Consider the following 15,435-nt stretch of genomic DNA (forward strand, 5'->3'; position numbering starts at 1 on the left):
TCACACATGCTATGTAAGCGCTCTTAACACTGAGATACACCCCACACCTTCAGAATGGATTATTTAAAAGAAAAAAAAAGAGTTAAAAAAATCCAAATTATATATTATGTAAGAGATACACTTTAAACATGACATAAAACATTTAAAAAGCAACAGGCTTTTGAAAACACTATCCTCTCTCCACTGCATTATATTGCCATCTTTATCATAAGTCAGGTGATTGTTTATCAACGGATCTGTTTATGTCCTTATTCTCTCTGCCTATATTTGGCAGGTAAATGGATGGAGTTACAGAAGATAATACTAAGTTAGCCAATCTCAAAAAGACAAATGTACAATGTTTTCTTTGACATAAGGAGGCTGATTCATAGTGGGATAGGGAGTGGGAGCATGGAGGAAAAAACGAACTCTAGGTAGAGCAGAGAGGTTGGAGGGGGAGGAAGGGGGCATGGGGTTATAAATGATGGTGGAATGTGATGATCATTATTATCCAAAGTACATGTATGGAGACACTAATTGGTGTGAATATACTTTGTATACAACCAGAGATATGAAAAATTGTGCTCTATATGTGTAATTAGAATTGTAATGCATTCCACTGTCATATATAAATAATAAAAGAACAGATGTTATATTTTACCATATATTTTTCCTTATGCATTAATCTAATATGATTTTACTCGTTCATTATGTTCATATGTTAAATAACATTTTATTTTCAGTTATCTGACGCCTAGAATAAATCTCATTTGGTCACAATGTATGCCCTTTTTTCATTTGGCTAGATTTGATTTGCTAAGCCTCTGTTTAGGACTTTTGTATATTTACTCAATATATATGCTTCTTATTTTCCATTATTATAATGTCCTCAAGATTATATATATTGGACTCTTGTTCTTTTTTGTTTTTGTTTTTTGTGGGGCTAGGAATCAAACCCATAGCACTCTGTCACTGAACTATACCCTCACCCCAATATTGGACTCTTAAAATGAAATGCTGAGTTTTATAAAACTGGTAATTGTCCTGTAAATGCATGAAAGAATTTGAGTGAAGCCATCAAGACCTAAAAATTTATTTTGTAGAAAGGTTCTTAATTATGGATTCAGTTTTCCTAACAGGCAACTACCAGAAAAAGTCTGATGTTTAACCTCTTGTGTCAGTTTTAGTAGTTTATATTTTAAATGTATTGCTAAATTTCCAAGCATTTAGGGTTTTTCTAGTTGTCTTCCAATTTTTGGTGGAATTTCACTTAGGTTGTGTGATTTCAGTCCTTCGAAATGTATTGATATTTATTTTAAGATTTTTTTTGTAAATTGTACATTCTTTAGTTATTTGATACAGTAATATTCTACATTAAGTTGATTGTATTCAATCTTCTCTATAGAATATTTTCTAATAGCCACAGACACAAGTGTATTAAAAATCTTCAAGTTGGAATTTATCTCCTTTAAAGCACTCAATATTTTGTCCTTTAAAGTTATAAAGTTATGTTATTAGATACATACAGCTTTTAATTTGTTAATTTTAAACTGTTAATTTATTGTAGTGGTCTTCCTTTTTTTTGTTATTGTTTTTTTGGTATTTTTTCAGTGTGTATGTGTAGTACAAGGGATTGAACCCAGGAGTGCTCCACCACTGAGCAATATCCCCAGTCCTTTTTGTATTTTATTTTGAGACAGGATCTAGAGAAGTTGCCTAGGATGGCCTCAAACTTGGAATCTTCTTGCCTTAGCCTTCTGAGTAGATGCTGTTACAGATAGCAATCACCCTGCACAGCTACGCTGACCTTTTTAAGGTTATAAAATATTCTTGTTTATGTCTAATAATGTCACGCTTTAACATCTGTTTAGTCTGATACTAATAATGTTATACCAGATTACTTTTGGTTGGTGTTTACATAGCAAAACAATTAAAACTCTATCAACTGAAACTCCTAATGGGAAATTTTTTAAAAGGGACCTCAATCCCTATACAATAGTTAATTCTAGACATAAATAGGAAAGGTAAAGCAACAAATCTTCCTATAAAAACAGAGGAATAGCTTCAAGAACTCCTTCAGATAGAAAGTTTTCTTAAGCAGAACAAAAAATAGTATTCACCATAAAAATAAAACACAGATAAATTAGACTGGGTGAAAATTAAAAACTTTCATTTATCAAATGACAGCATTAGGAACTTCCATTCTGGCCAAAAGAAAGGAACACTGACCATATTTTTCCTGCCATCTGAATCAACAACAAAAAACTAGGCAAAATGCAGAAACAAGGGTTTCTATGACACAGGCTATCAAGCAACAGGAATACTGATTGCTGAGAGATGGGAAATGAATGAGCAGTGAGCCCTACAATTGCCAAGCTTACTGCCTGAGTGTTTCCAGACTGCCAGGAGGACTGCACCCAGCTGGAACCTGGTGGACTCCCTAAGTTGAGGAGTTGGAACTGGGACTCCAGGGAAAAAGATTCCTGCAGTTTTCAGAAATTCACAGAGGGCAAAAAGTTGTAGGAGACAGAAAATTCAATTATTTAGCAGAGAACTTATCAGCCCATACATGCAAGGAAACTATACGAGGGCCAGCAAAGAACCACCCAAAAGATTAGAGGTAATGGTGCCTACACCTTTACATGAGAGTCAGAACACAGTACTGTTTTCACCTACCAACATAGGATAGTATCCCAGAAAATACATGCCACAGTAATGAGGAAGAGTTAGTTCCAAACTAAATACTGCTATCGTCACACCCAACAATTCTCGAAAGCAAAATGCAAAAAGATCAGATTGTTGTTAAGTTACTTAGCTGTATACCCTTCCTTCCCCTGCCAAATTTTTAAGAACATTTAAAGGAATGTAAAAATATTTAGCACCCAATGAAGTGGAATTTTCTTATATCCTGTCAAAAGTAATCAGACATGCATTCAAGCAGGAAAAACATGACCCATAATGAGGAGAAAAAATACAAACTGATCCAGAACTGACACAAACATTAGAATTAGCAAAGTTCAATTATGATAATTGTAGTCCTCATGTTCAAAAAGTAATGTCTGAGATAAAAATGTAAAATATATCGAGACAAAAAAAAAATGAGATTAATGCAAGATTAGTCACTGCACAAGAAAGAATAATAAACATAAAGGTATAGCATCAGAAACTAGTATGAGGCAAGTAGAAAAAAAAAGAATTATATAAAATGAAGAGAATTAGTGACTTAAGGGACAATTTCAAGTAGCCTAATATACATGTAACTGAAGTCACTGAAAGGGAGAGGGAGGTGAAGAAAAAAAAAATTGAAGAAATAATGGCCAAAATATTTTCAGTTTTGATTTAAAACAAAACCCATAAACTCATAATTCAAGAAGCTCAACAAACCTTAAGCACAAGAAACATGAAGAAAACCAAGGCACATCATAATCAAATTGCTCAAAACCTGATGGAGTCAGAGAAAACAGGCACTTGTATAAAGAAACAGTAAAATGATAAGAGGAGGTTTTTTTCATTGGAAAAACTGAGCAACACCTTGAGAGCATTATAAATTTTTTTAAGAAATATTAAAGGAAGTTCTACAAGCAAAAGGAAATAAGCATCAGATGGATCTACATAAAAGAATGAAGAACATCAAAATAGTAATACATCGGTATCCTAACTAGCAGCCAACCAAACCCCAGCTATGGCTGAACCTTTTCAGCAGATGTGCCTGGCTTCCATCTGACCCAGATATCTGAGTAATTATTAACTGTTATATATTTTAAAAAATAGAATAAAAACATTAAGAGAGTAAAAAGGCAAGCCAAAGATTAAGAGATAAATATATATACAATACACGTCATTCAAATGCATATCTAAGGAAATCCTCCAAATAAGAAAAGCAATCCAAATCAAAAACTAGTCAAAGACTTGAACTTGACTTCATAAGAGAATATTACAACAGGTAATAAGCATATGACAAGATGCTCAACACCATTAGTCAGGAGGGAGCTGGCACAACATGGGAGAAAGGTGCAACATTACCAAGTATTGATTAATGTAACAGAAAAATTACATGCCATTAGCAGAAGGACAAATTCATTCAACCACTTTGGCAAATTGTTTGGCTCTAGCCAATAAAGCTAAACATACAACTACCCTATGACTTAGCATATGTAATAATGAGTATTAATGTCACAAAATACTGTAAAATATGTGCAAAAGAAAGTTTACAGCAGCTTTATTCACAACAGGCCAACCTAAAAACAACCCAAATGACCAACAGAAGAATATTAAAATTATATACATAATCTCAAAACTAAGTTCTATAGAACAATAACAATGAAACAATTTTCCACTACATATGATATGGATAGAACTCACAAAATAATTTTGTGCCCTAGAAATCACATAACTAAGAATACTAGTGATATGATTTCATTTATATAAAGTTCTGGGAACAGGCAAAGTAAATTTATGATGATGGAAATCAGAAAAGGGGTTATCACTGGGGAGCAGGGAAGGCTTAAAAGCTTTGTGAGGTGAAGATGTTCTGTATGTTAATCTGTGTGGAGGTTACACAGATGTGCTGGAGTCTGTGTGCATGCATGTTTATGTACGTAAAACTTCATCAAACTTTGCATTTAAGATTTATATATTGTAATTATACTACAATGTCAATAAAAAGTAAACAAAATGAAAAAGTTGAAAAAAAATTCAATGAAAGTGAAAGGGAGCGTTGTGGATAGATTATCTCATACACTGCCATTGGGAGAGCAGACTGGGCCAACTTTTATAACAGATATTTGGCAGCATCTATCAATATTATAAATACACATACCCTTTAAGTCAGCAAATCCATTTCTAGGAATCCATCCTTAGAAATACTTGGGTAAATTTTTTATGTACAAAGGCAATAATGGCCACTTTTTACTAGTTAAAGGCTCACAAGAACTTAACTAGTTAAAACAACAAAAAGGCCAGGACATCTGTAAACTTCCTACACATCTTTAAAGAATGAGGTTTGTGATCAGGATGGTGGCTCATGCCTGTAATCCCAGCTACTTGGGAGGCTGAGGCAGGAGGGTTACAAGTTCAAGACTTAGTCTAGACCCTGAACAAAAAGGGCTCAGGGTATGGCTAGTGGCAGAGTGTTTGCCTATTATGATCAGGGCCCTGGGTTTAATCTGCAGTATTACATTAAAATAATAATGATAATAATAAAGAGGTTTGTTGTATATTAATATTGGACGATCTCCAAGTAAAATTTTCAATGTCTAAAAAACAAAATGCATTAGTGTCAAAAATGGAAGGGAAAAAAAAAAGACCATATCCTTCATTTATGTCCTATACAAACGGAGGCTCTCTGGAAAAATAAACTGGGTTGCCTCTGAGAAAAAAAGATTAGCTGAGAGACAAATATTAAAAGGACTTGTTTACTATATCTTCACTATATTTTTTATAAACAGTAAAAAAAAAAAAAAAGTTACTAAAGCAAAGATTTCAGAATTGGGAATGGAGAGATTTTAAGAGTTTGGTTTTTGCTCCTTTGTATAACATACATATTCTCAGTGAAAATGAGCACTGAGAATATCAACAATATTAAGGAACTTACCCATACTGTGTCGTTGTCAATACTTCTCCTCTCTTTTCCTTTTCAAGTTTTAACTTTTTCTTCTTTTCAATGTTAGCCAGAGTTGGGTAATTTCTAGAAAATAAAAGAAGTTAATCATGAAAGCGTTTTTTGAGTATAACTTTAAGCAACCAAGTAACTACTGAATTTAGAAGTTTTTAATGACTAAAAGAAATCAATAAAATTCTTCAATTACTTCTAGAATTTTTTAAAGAGGGAAGAATGTAAACTATAACAATGTTACTCAGGCACAGACCAGCTGCTGACCCACCAACTTTGCTACCAGTCTACAACTAGGTAAGAAGCTTATGCTAGAATTTTTTTTAAAAGTATATAACGTGTTCAAACTGATCTAATATGTCTACTTAGCATGTACCTACAATTACTTAAGAAAAAATTTAAGTCTATTCAGTTACTTATACAAATATATGCTAGATACACTTGAAGTTTTTAAAATAAGTGATTGTTCTCAAAAAACTGTCTCTCAGGAAGAACAGGAAAAGCTCAAGAACAGCTGTAACATAAGACAAAATATAATAAGTACCCAAAAGACTATAAAGATTTGGTGGGTGGGGGCTGGGGAAATAGCTCTGTTGGTAGATGCACAAGGCCCTGGGTTCAATCTCCAGCACCCCCCGCCGAACACACACACACACATACACACACACACACACACACAAAGATTTGGTGGGGGGAAGGAAAGATTATATCAAAATGCAGAAATCCAGGAAGAAAGGAATTTGAAGGAAATTGGTCTTAAATGCTGTTAAGAAATAGCAACCATAAGGGAGCTTCAGAGTGTTCTAAGTAGAACAAACAATATAAACAAATCAAGATCTCAGAAAGTCCAAAAGATACCCAGGGAATAACTTTCTATGAAACTTAAAATAGTTACAGGCAGTCAGACTGGAAAGGGAGGTTCCGGCCAAGTCAGCAGGTGATGAAAAGCTACAGAAAGTTATGAACTGGGAGAGATATGTTTGAGGCTGTGATTAAGATACAATCTGACAGCAATATGCAAGATGAATTGCTTTCTTTGTTTCTTGGCACAGTTATGTGGAGATACAGGCCTCAAACTCTGATGCTGAAGAAGATAGAGCACTGAAATATAAAAAACACAAAAGAACGGAAACACAGACTGCTCTCACCACACAGCCTGGCCACTGATAAGGGTAAATTTTGAGAAACTTTAACAAATTGTGTTCTGCCATTGTTTCTAGGACATTTCATCTTTTTCTTCTTAACATCTGCATGACTAACTTGAGTAGTACAGACAATAAAATATAAGGCCTAGAGGTTAGCCATACTGGAAGATGGGAACGGAAATGACACTGGTAGGTGGTGAAGTAATCAGAAAAAAAGGTGATGAATTTCAATAAGGGCAGTACAAAGCAATATATCCAGCCAAGAAAAATAACCTCCATAAATAAAAGATGATGAATGTCCAAGATATAAATAAACCTAAGAGGAAAAGATCAAGGTCACAGGAGATAAAAATCTGATAGCAAGTCAGCAATATATGACTATACTTATAGAAAACACACATAATCTAAGGTTATTTGAAGTGGACTCTGGCTCTTGTTCAAATACGAACTCTTCTTCCCAAAATACTCAAAAATGGTCAGTATTCTCAAAGCACTATGTCAGTTCAGCTGAAAAGGATCATTAAGGAAAAATAAAACTTGGAAGAGATTCAGAAGAGACTCCAAGTTGATTAAGAGGGTGAAAAAATAAAACCTCTGAAGAAAGATGAAAGAAACTATTTACAGCCTGTAAAAGATGAGAAGTGACAATAAAATAGTCTTACAGGGAGGATGGCAGCCAGCTGTTCTCAATCTGAAGACAGATTATGCAGAAGCAGAAATGATGAGAAAAACAGTGATGATTTTCACAGGTCCCACAGTTGTTAGATAGGGAACTCAGAGATCCTCAACCCTGCCACAATTCTCAAGTTCTCTTATTTATCCTTATGGTGTTTCCTCGCTATTTTTGTTCTGAGTGTTGCAGATGGTTAACATGGTGGGCCACAGAGCCCACAATACAATCTGTATTGCAATGCATCTTGTACAGGTAAGCAGATGCTAAGTATGTGCTTATCAATGGAAAAGAATTTAAACATTTGTTGCAGAAAGTGGATTCAAAAGATATAAGAATTACTTAAATGAGACATTAAAGATTCTATGGAAACTTGACAGTAGAAGGCTTTCAAAACAGCTAACTTTCTTGCTCTGGCAGATTAAAGTATCATATTCCTAAAGGTAAAGAATCTTTTAAATATTCCTTCCAAAGTTATAAGATTCTATTTTTCATGCTGAAAAGAATCAAATCCTCTTCCAAAATTTGTACCATTCTTATTTATATGGAACCCAGAAACTAAAAATTAGGGAATATAAAGATACTAGAAAACAAAATTATCACAAAGGAAGGAAACCAGAAACTCAAGATCCAGCCACATACACCAACAACAACCAGGAAGCCCTACTCCACCAAAATAAAACAGAAAAAAATAAGGAAAAGTAAAGGATATGATACAGTTCAGATTCTTGACGATACAAAATAACAAAGAAACTACTATATCCCAAGAACTGGTCTTGACATCAAATGCTCCTCTTCTTTTTCCCTCTTTCACTTCTTACATCCTCTTTGACATCCCCCTTGCCTATACCTTAAGTCTCTGATGACAATCCTTACGTACTATAGAACTCATAAATGGGCAAAACTGTATCAATCATTATTTCAGCTCTTATCATTCAAGTCACATTATGCTCTCCAAGTTTTTCCTTATTCTCAAATTACTACCCACTCATTGACTTTTCTTCTAGGCTTATTCTCTGTAAAACACAATCCCTCTTTACTCTCACTGAAACACACTGCTTCAACGTAAGATATGATTGTGTTTCTATTTCAAAGACTTTCTGAACTTCAAAAAGATGTAACTTTATTAAAGAGCAAACCGCCTCTGTTGGAATTTTGCATAAACTAGGGACACAAAAGGATCTTCTGGGCCACAGTGAGTACTAAAATAAAATTACAACTACTCCACCTAGTGGACTCCCTATCTGCTGTGAAATATATGACACTGCTTCCAAAAAAGAAAGATTTTAGAAACAAACTTTAGAAATAAATCTCTACCATTCAGTATCACCTAATGCCAAATCATACATCTGTACCTCACAGATCAGGAATTAAGAAAGAATTATCTTTTCCCCAAAAGACATATATTGTTTTGTAAGCTATTAGAGGGAAGATTTGTGGTTTTTAAATTTGTGGGCCACTGAGTTTGGCTAATATGAAAAAAATAATGATTGATAAAGACAAAGATGTGTGTTCTTTAAAGACAAAGGAGCAATAAACAAAGCAAATTACAGAGTTTCTTCCAACTTTAAAATTTCTACTCTGGGAAATATTCTGCAAGTTTTTCTAATATAGCAACCACACGAAGACTTTATCTTTCCTGCATGTCAAAGAGTACAGTGTGTTCCTCAGAAAAAATGTAGCTTTCACAAGAAAGATAAAATTCTAAGAAACAGAAGTATTCTGACATACCAATGTAGAATTCACTCTTTTTAGGAGTTCAAGTAACATTTTTTTTAGAAGTTGAAAATAACATAAACATAGAAAGTATGTTTTCATAATAGATTTTTTTTTTTAATTAGGTGGGTGTGGTGGTGCATTCTGTCCAGTAATTCCAGCAACTGAGGAAGGCTGAGGCAGGAGGATCACCAGTTTTGAGGACAGCCTGAAACTTAGCAAGAAACTTAGTGAGATCTCGTCTCAAAATAAAAACTGAACATTTTTAACTGGGAATGTAGCTCAGTGGTAAGGTACCCCAGGGTTAAATTCCTGGTACCAGAAACAAAAACCAAACAAATAAAACTGCTGGTGGGGAGAGCATTAGTGTATTTTTGAGAAATCTATCAGGCATACCAAAAGGAGAGAAATATTTTCCATATTTTCTATTAATGAATGTTTCAGAATATACTATGAGCAAGAATTTGGGAAATAAGATATGGAAGAACATTAGATGAATTTGCTAAGTGTAAAAAGATAATATCAGAGCAATTTTTTTGTTGTTGTTTTGTTTTGGTACTGGGGATTGAACCCAAGGACATTAACCACTCAATCTTTTTTTTTTTTTTTTTTGTATTTTATTTAGAGGCAGGGTTTCACTGAGTTGCTTAGGGCCTCACTAAGTTGCTGAGGCTGCCTTTGAATTCACAATCCTCCAGCTTCCGCCTCCTGAGCCTCTGGGATTACAGATGTGTAATCTGTAATCTACTGTACTGGGCCAGAGCACTTACGGACACAGCTACATCATAGGAACAAATACACCTCATCCAAAATTGTCACCCTCACCCAATTTCCTCATTCTGTTTAAACATCTCTAAAATTCACAAATCTATAACTCTACTTTTCACTCAATACACTGCCCATTCCTTTTACAAGGCAATTCTGATTTGGTCACAGTGTACCCTTAGCCCACATTCTAGAAACTAGAGCTAAATATCTCCTCAACCTCCACCTGTCCTTCATAAAAAGAATCATCAATAAGCATGGTAAACATCCCTTTATTCAGAATTTACTTCCAAATTTCACTAACAGTTTTGAAATTCAAAAAGCTTCAAACTGTGCCACCAATTACAAGGCAAACATTGCAAACTGTATGTTCTCCTCTGTTCCTTAACCATTTTGTTTGGGGACATCCCATCAACTCCACTGCCACTGAAGGTGGCAAAGCATCCTACTTCTAGCCAATGAGATCTATATGGATATCTCCTGGTTAGAGCTAAAAACACATCTACTGCTTTCCCAATGAAAAGGGGGAAAGTGGGCTGTGTCCTTTTGCCTCTTTCTTTATGCCTAGAATATGGGCTTAATATTTGGATATGTGGAAACTTTCTGGTGGGCAAGATGAAAAAAAGACCTTATTGAAGAAAAATGAGAGCTGATGCCCAATGCTGCTGTCAAGCAACAACAGCAGCCCAGCCTTTTCTGCTGTGTGTGTGTGTGTGTATGTGTGTGTGTGTTTGTTTAGACCTCTTTGTCCTAAGCCACTGTTGTAAAGTTCCATTTCCTGGAGCATGATCCTAACTGATTCAAGCACCACTGCACCCTAGCCACCCACTTTAATCTGAATACTTTTCATGCTCAAAAGGCATTTCTTGGTCTAAAATGCCTCCCACTAAAAGTTTTGGCAGTTTCTTTTAAAGGTAAACATGTATTTAACATTATGACGAGCCAATCCCATTCTCAGGTATTTATCCAAGTCAAATATAAAACATATACTCAAAACAAAAATTATATATGAATTTTATAAAGGCTTTATAAAGGTCAAATACTGGAATCAACCTTCAATTAGGAAAAGGATAAATAAACTGATACAACCAACCACACAATGAAAGAAAAAAACATGCTGCAATAAAAAGTGAATCTTGCTACATACAAGAACATGGATAAACCTTGAATCAGACTCAAGAAGCCACATACTGCATGATTATACATACATGGCACTCTGCAAAGGCATGAATATATGAACAGAACACAGTTTTGCCGGGAGCAGTGGGGCACACTTATAATTCCAGTAACTCGGGAGGCTGAAGCAGGAGGATTACAAGTTCAAGACCAGCCTCAACAATTTTGTGAGACCCTGTCTCAAAGTAAAAAAAAAAGAGGCTACGGGTATGGCTCAGTGGTTAAGTGCCCCCAGATTCAATCAACAGTTTTGAGGGGAAAAAAAAAAAAAAAAAAGAACAGATAAGTGGTTGCCAGGAGAGGCCAACCACAAAGGACATGATGGAATTTGGAGGTGATGAAACACCATTATATATATTTGTGGTGCTGTTTATGTAACTTTATACATTTGTCATAACTACCCATTAAAAAGGGTGAATTCTACACTATGCTATATTATACCTTAAAACAAATTAGGGCAGCATTTCACCTCTTACAGGAAACCCTGCAAAACAAACTGATGTGCCTGTGAAAGACCAGACATTATTGTCCCTACATGGCTAAAATTAATGCTTCGATTGCCATGGTCTTATGGGCACCTCTTTTTTATTTTTCCTACATCTCCACTTGGAGTTATGAGTCTTAAAGGCAAGAGTCAACTCCTGTTTGTTTTTGGTGACCTTAGTCATAAATAGCAAAACCTTTGCTCTTTCAAATACTGAATATTTACCTCAAATTTCAAGCTAAACTACTGTCAAGAAGTTACTCATAGATTTCATAATTTCCACTAATCCATATTCAAAGGTTGCTGAGATTTCCTGCTAACATTAGAAAATCAAACTAGTCTTTAACCAGGGACTGTCATATAAATACATACTTCCTAAGTTAGTTTTCACCTTCAAATAATAATATTGTCAAGTTTCTCCAGCCAGTGGAAGTATTTTTCTTTAAGCACTTATTTCTTAAAACCACAAGGGGGCACAGTTTACATTCAGGCTGGGACAAGCTACTTTAGAAAGCAGTGCATTCAGAGATAACTTGGTTTGTCTCAGTGGTCTGTCCTATGTGGTGAGAATTTGAGGCTCAAAAATCCAACATTTTAAGTGCTACTGGTGACATTACAGACTTGCAACCATAACTATTAATCAGATCAACACATTTCTGCCCAACTTCTCTAAAAACAATGAGTATTGTTCAAAATTTCAGCAAGCTTTCTCTAATCACTTACTTGTATGCAACAAAATAGAATCACAACCAAAATAAAAATAATTTAAAACCCACTTACATTATTAATATTTACAAGCATTCCTTATATCTCTGTTACCCTGGGATATTTAAAAGCCATGTGAAAGATATTCTTACCTAATGCTTACCATTTAATCAAGAGTAAAAAACAAATGCAAAAAGTTTGCCAACAGGCAATAAGGGACATCTATGCTAAATAGGCATAGAAGGGGACTCCATATTGAAAGAAAAGCAAGACATTCCTCTAAAGAGATGAGGGGAAAAATATCCCCCAACATGGCAGGACTTCTGCTGGGCTAAGAGCAGTGACTAGGAAAAAAAAAAAAAAAAACACAACCCAATCAATAAATGGGCCAAGGAGCTGAACAGACACTTCTCAGAAGATATATAATTGATCAACAAATATATGAAAAAAAAAATGTTCAACATCTCTAGTAATTAGAGAAATGTAAATCAAAACTACTCTAAGATTTCATCTCACTCTAGTCAGAATGGTAGTTATTAAGAATACAAGTAACAATAAGTGTTGGCAAGGAAGTAGGGGGAAAAGGCACACTTATACATTGCTAGTAGGACTGCAAATTGGTACAACCAATCTGGAAAGCAGTATGGAGATTCCTTAGAAAACTTGGAATGGAACCACCATTTGACCCAGCTATCCCACTCCTCAGTTTATACCCAAAGGACTTAAAAATAGCATACTACAGTGACACAGGCACATCAATGTTTATAGCAGCACAATTCACAATAGCTAAATTGTGGAACCAACCTCGATGTTCTTCAACAGATGAATGGATAAAGAAACTATGATATATATATCATAGTTTATATATATATATATCTCCCCAATGGAATATTACTCAGCATTAAAAGGGAATAAAATCATGGCATTTGCAGGTTAATGGACGGAGTTGGAGAATATCATGCTAAGTGAAGCAAGCCAATCTGAAAAAACCAAAGGCCAAATGTTTTCTCTGATAATTGGATGCTGATCCATAATGGGGGTGGGGGAGAGCAGAGGAAGAATGGAGGAACTCTGGATAGAGCAAAGGGAAGGGAGGAGAAGGGAGGGGGCCCATGGGTAGGAAAGATGGTAGAATGAGATGGACATCATTACCCTAGGTACATGTAAGAAGACACAAATGGTGTGACTCTATGTATAAGCAGAGAAATGAAAATGTGTGCTCCATTAGTGTACTATGAACTGAAATGCATTCTGCTGTCATGTATAACAAATTAGAACAAATAAATTAAAAAAAAAAAAAGATTTTCTAGAAGCATTAGCAAAACTAAGAGGTCAAGGGCTGGGGATGTAGCTCAGCTGGAAGAATAGTTTCCTAGCATGACCAAGGCCCAGGGTTTGATCCCCAGCATGGGAAAAAGAAGGAAAAGAAAACTGAGAGGTTAAAAAGTCTAAAAACCTGTATGAAATATGATAAATAGCAAGTTTGGCTGAGACCCTAAATTTCCCTAAGTAATAATGTGACAATAATCAAAAAAGATAAACTAGCTCACATTAGAATCCTGAGTGCCAGTTTTAAGGAGCTTTGATTTGTTATTTTCACCTTGCTAAGATAAAATCAGTTTAACAGAAATTTTAAGTTTATATTACACAGTCTCCTGTATAAGTAAGAAACATACATATAGTGAACATTTAATTTTCGACCACAAAAGAACTAATACAAAAAAAATAAAATAAAACTTCTCATTGTCAAGTAAGTTCCTTAAGTCAGATAACACTGCTGGGCATTCACTTGCAGAGTATATTTCAATTGTGTGGTTCTCTGCAACAAGACATAGAACGTCTTTACATTGAACCAGGGTCAAGACTGCCAGGTGAGTGAGATAAAGAACAATGGATGATGTTATTTAAGGGCACTGAGGTACTGACCCGAGTGGCTGAAGTGCGCTATGTTGGGTAAGGCAGTGAAGAGAGAAAGGGAGTGCAAGAAAGAAGGTAAAATACAAGTTAAGGGATGGGAAGACTCAACTAGTCCAAACCCACACAGAGGGTAACAGTAATAGGTGGGTGGATGTGTGGGAAGGGACGATCAAAAAGGAGTACGTATGGGGGCTGGGGATGGGGCTCAGTGGCAGAGCGCTTGCCTTACACATGTGAGGCACTGGGTTCGATCCTCAGCACCACATAAAAATACATGAATAAAATAAAGACATGCTGTTCATCTACAATTACCAAAAAAATTTTTAAAAAAAGAAATAGAAAAAAAAAAAAAAAAGGAGTACGTCTAACTTGAAAATTCAGTGGCCATGAAGGTAAGTGGCTGAAACTGCATGGACATGAAGAACACTGGAAATCTGAAGGTTAAAAGGTAGTGAATGAGTTCAAACTATACACACTACCTTTGCAGCATCTATCATGCCAAGAGGAGGTGGCAAAGAAAACTTCTCTTGTTAAGAATTACTGGGGGTGGATGTTAGAATTGAAGAAAGAATTACGAACAGATGGCAGAAAGCTCACAGAAGGGCCATGGAATAATCATCTGGAATCCCCATCAACATAGGTCCAACATATGTCACAAAATCTACTGTCACTTTTTGTTCTTGTTTTATGTGAGCTTTCATTAGCAATCTCAATTGCTAATCCAATCTTTCTATTGAAATTCTCTCCTCCACTGTTCCATGATAGGAAGTCCTATTTCTTATGCCTGTCTGGCTCCCACTCCACAGATATATTTGATCTCTATTAGACCTTTAAATGTTGGAAAGGATCAAGATTCTCTGTTAGGCTACCCTCTCTTTTCATTTCTCCCTGCCTCCCTCTCACCCCTCGGGATCTATTCCACATTCCCAGCTCCATAATTCAAAAAAAATCTCTGACCCAGGCCTGCCAAGTATCAATGCTTACTCAACATCTTCAAGCAGCTAAAATAACAATGAAATCAAAGTATACAAAATCAACCCTGACTCCTTCCAGGGTTCTCTATCTCAGCTACCATCTTTCATTGAAGCGCTCAGACCAGAAACTTGGAAGTCCCCTCAAAACCTCTCTCCTTCTCAACCTCATAACCATTTAATCACTAAATACTGTCTATTTTCACCTCCCAAATGTTCGGCATACACCAGTTCTCTCCATCCCTGCATCAGACACCTTTTTAAAGCTCTATAATTTCTTAACTATACTTTCAGCT

The 15,435-nt window shown here is 35.4% G+C and overlaps 1 protein-coding gene across 1 annotated transcript in view; it reads right to left on the minus strand.

Annotated features, from left to right (window-relative positions):
- The window catches only part of Nufip1 (nuclear FMR1 interacting protein 1), a 47,023-nt gene that overhangs the window by 22,903 nt on the left and 8,685 nt on the right, over window positions 1-15,435 (minus strand). The window contains exon 6 of the mRNA XM_076872395.1: window positions 5,573-5,665. Coding sequence (XP_076728510.1) covers window positions 5,573-5,665 — 93 coding nt within the window. The remainder of the gene's footprint in view (window positions 1-5,572; window positions 5,666-15,435) is intronic.

This window comes from Callospermophilus lateralis, chromosome 12 (assembly GCF_048772815.1).
Source record: "Callospermophilus lateralis isolate mCalLat2 chromosome 12, mCalLat2.hap1, whole genome shotgun sequence".
In the NCBI taxonomy this organism is placed as follows: Eukaryota; Metazoa; Chordata; class Mammalia; order Rodentia; family Sciuridae; genus Callospermophilus; species Callospermophilus lateralis.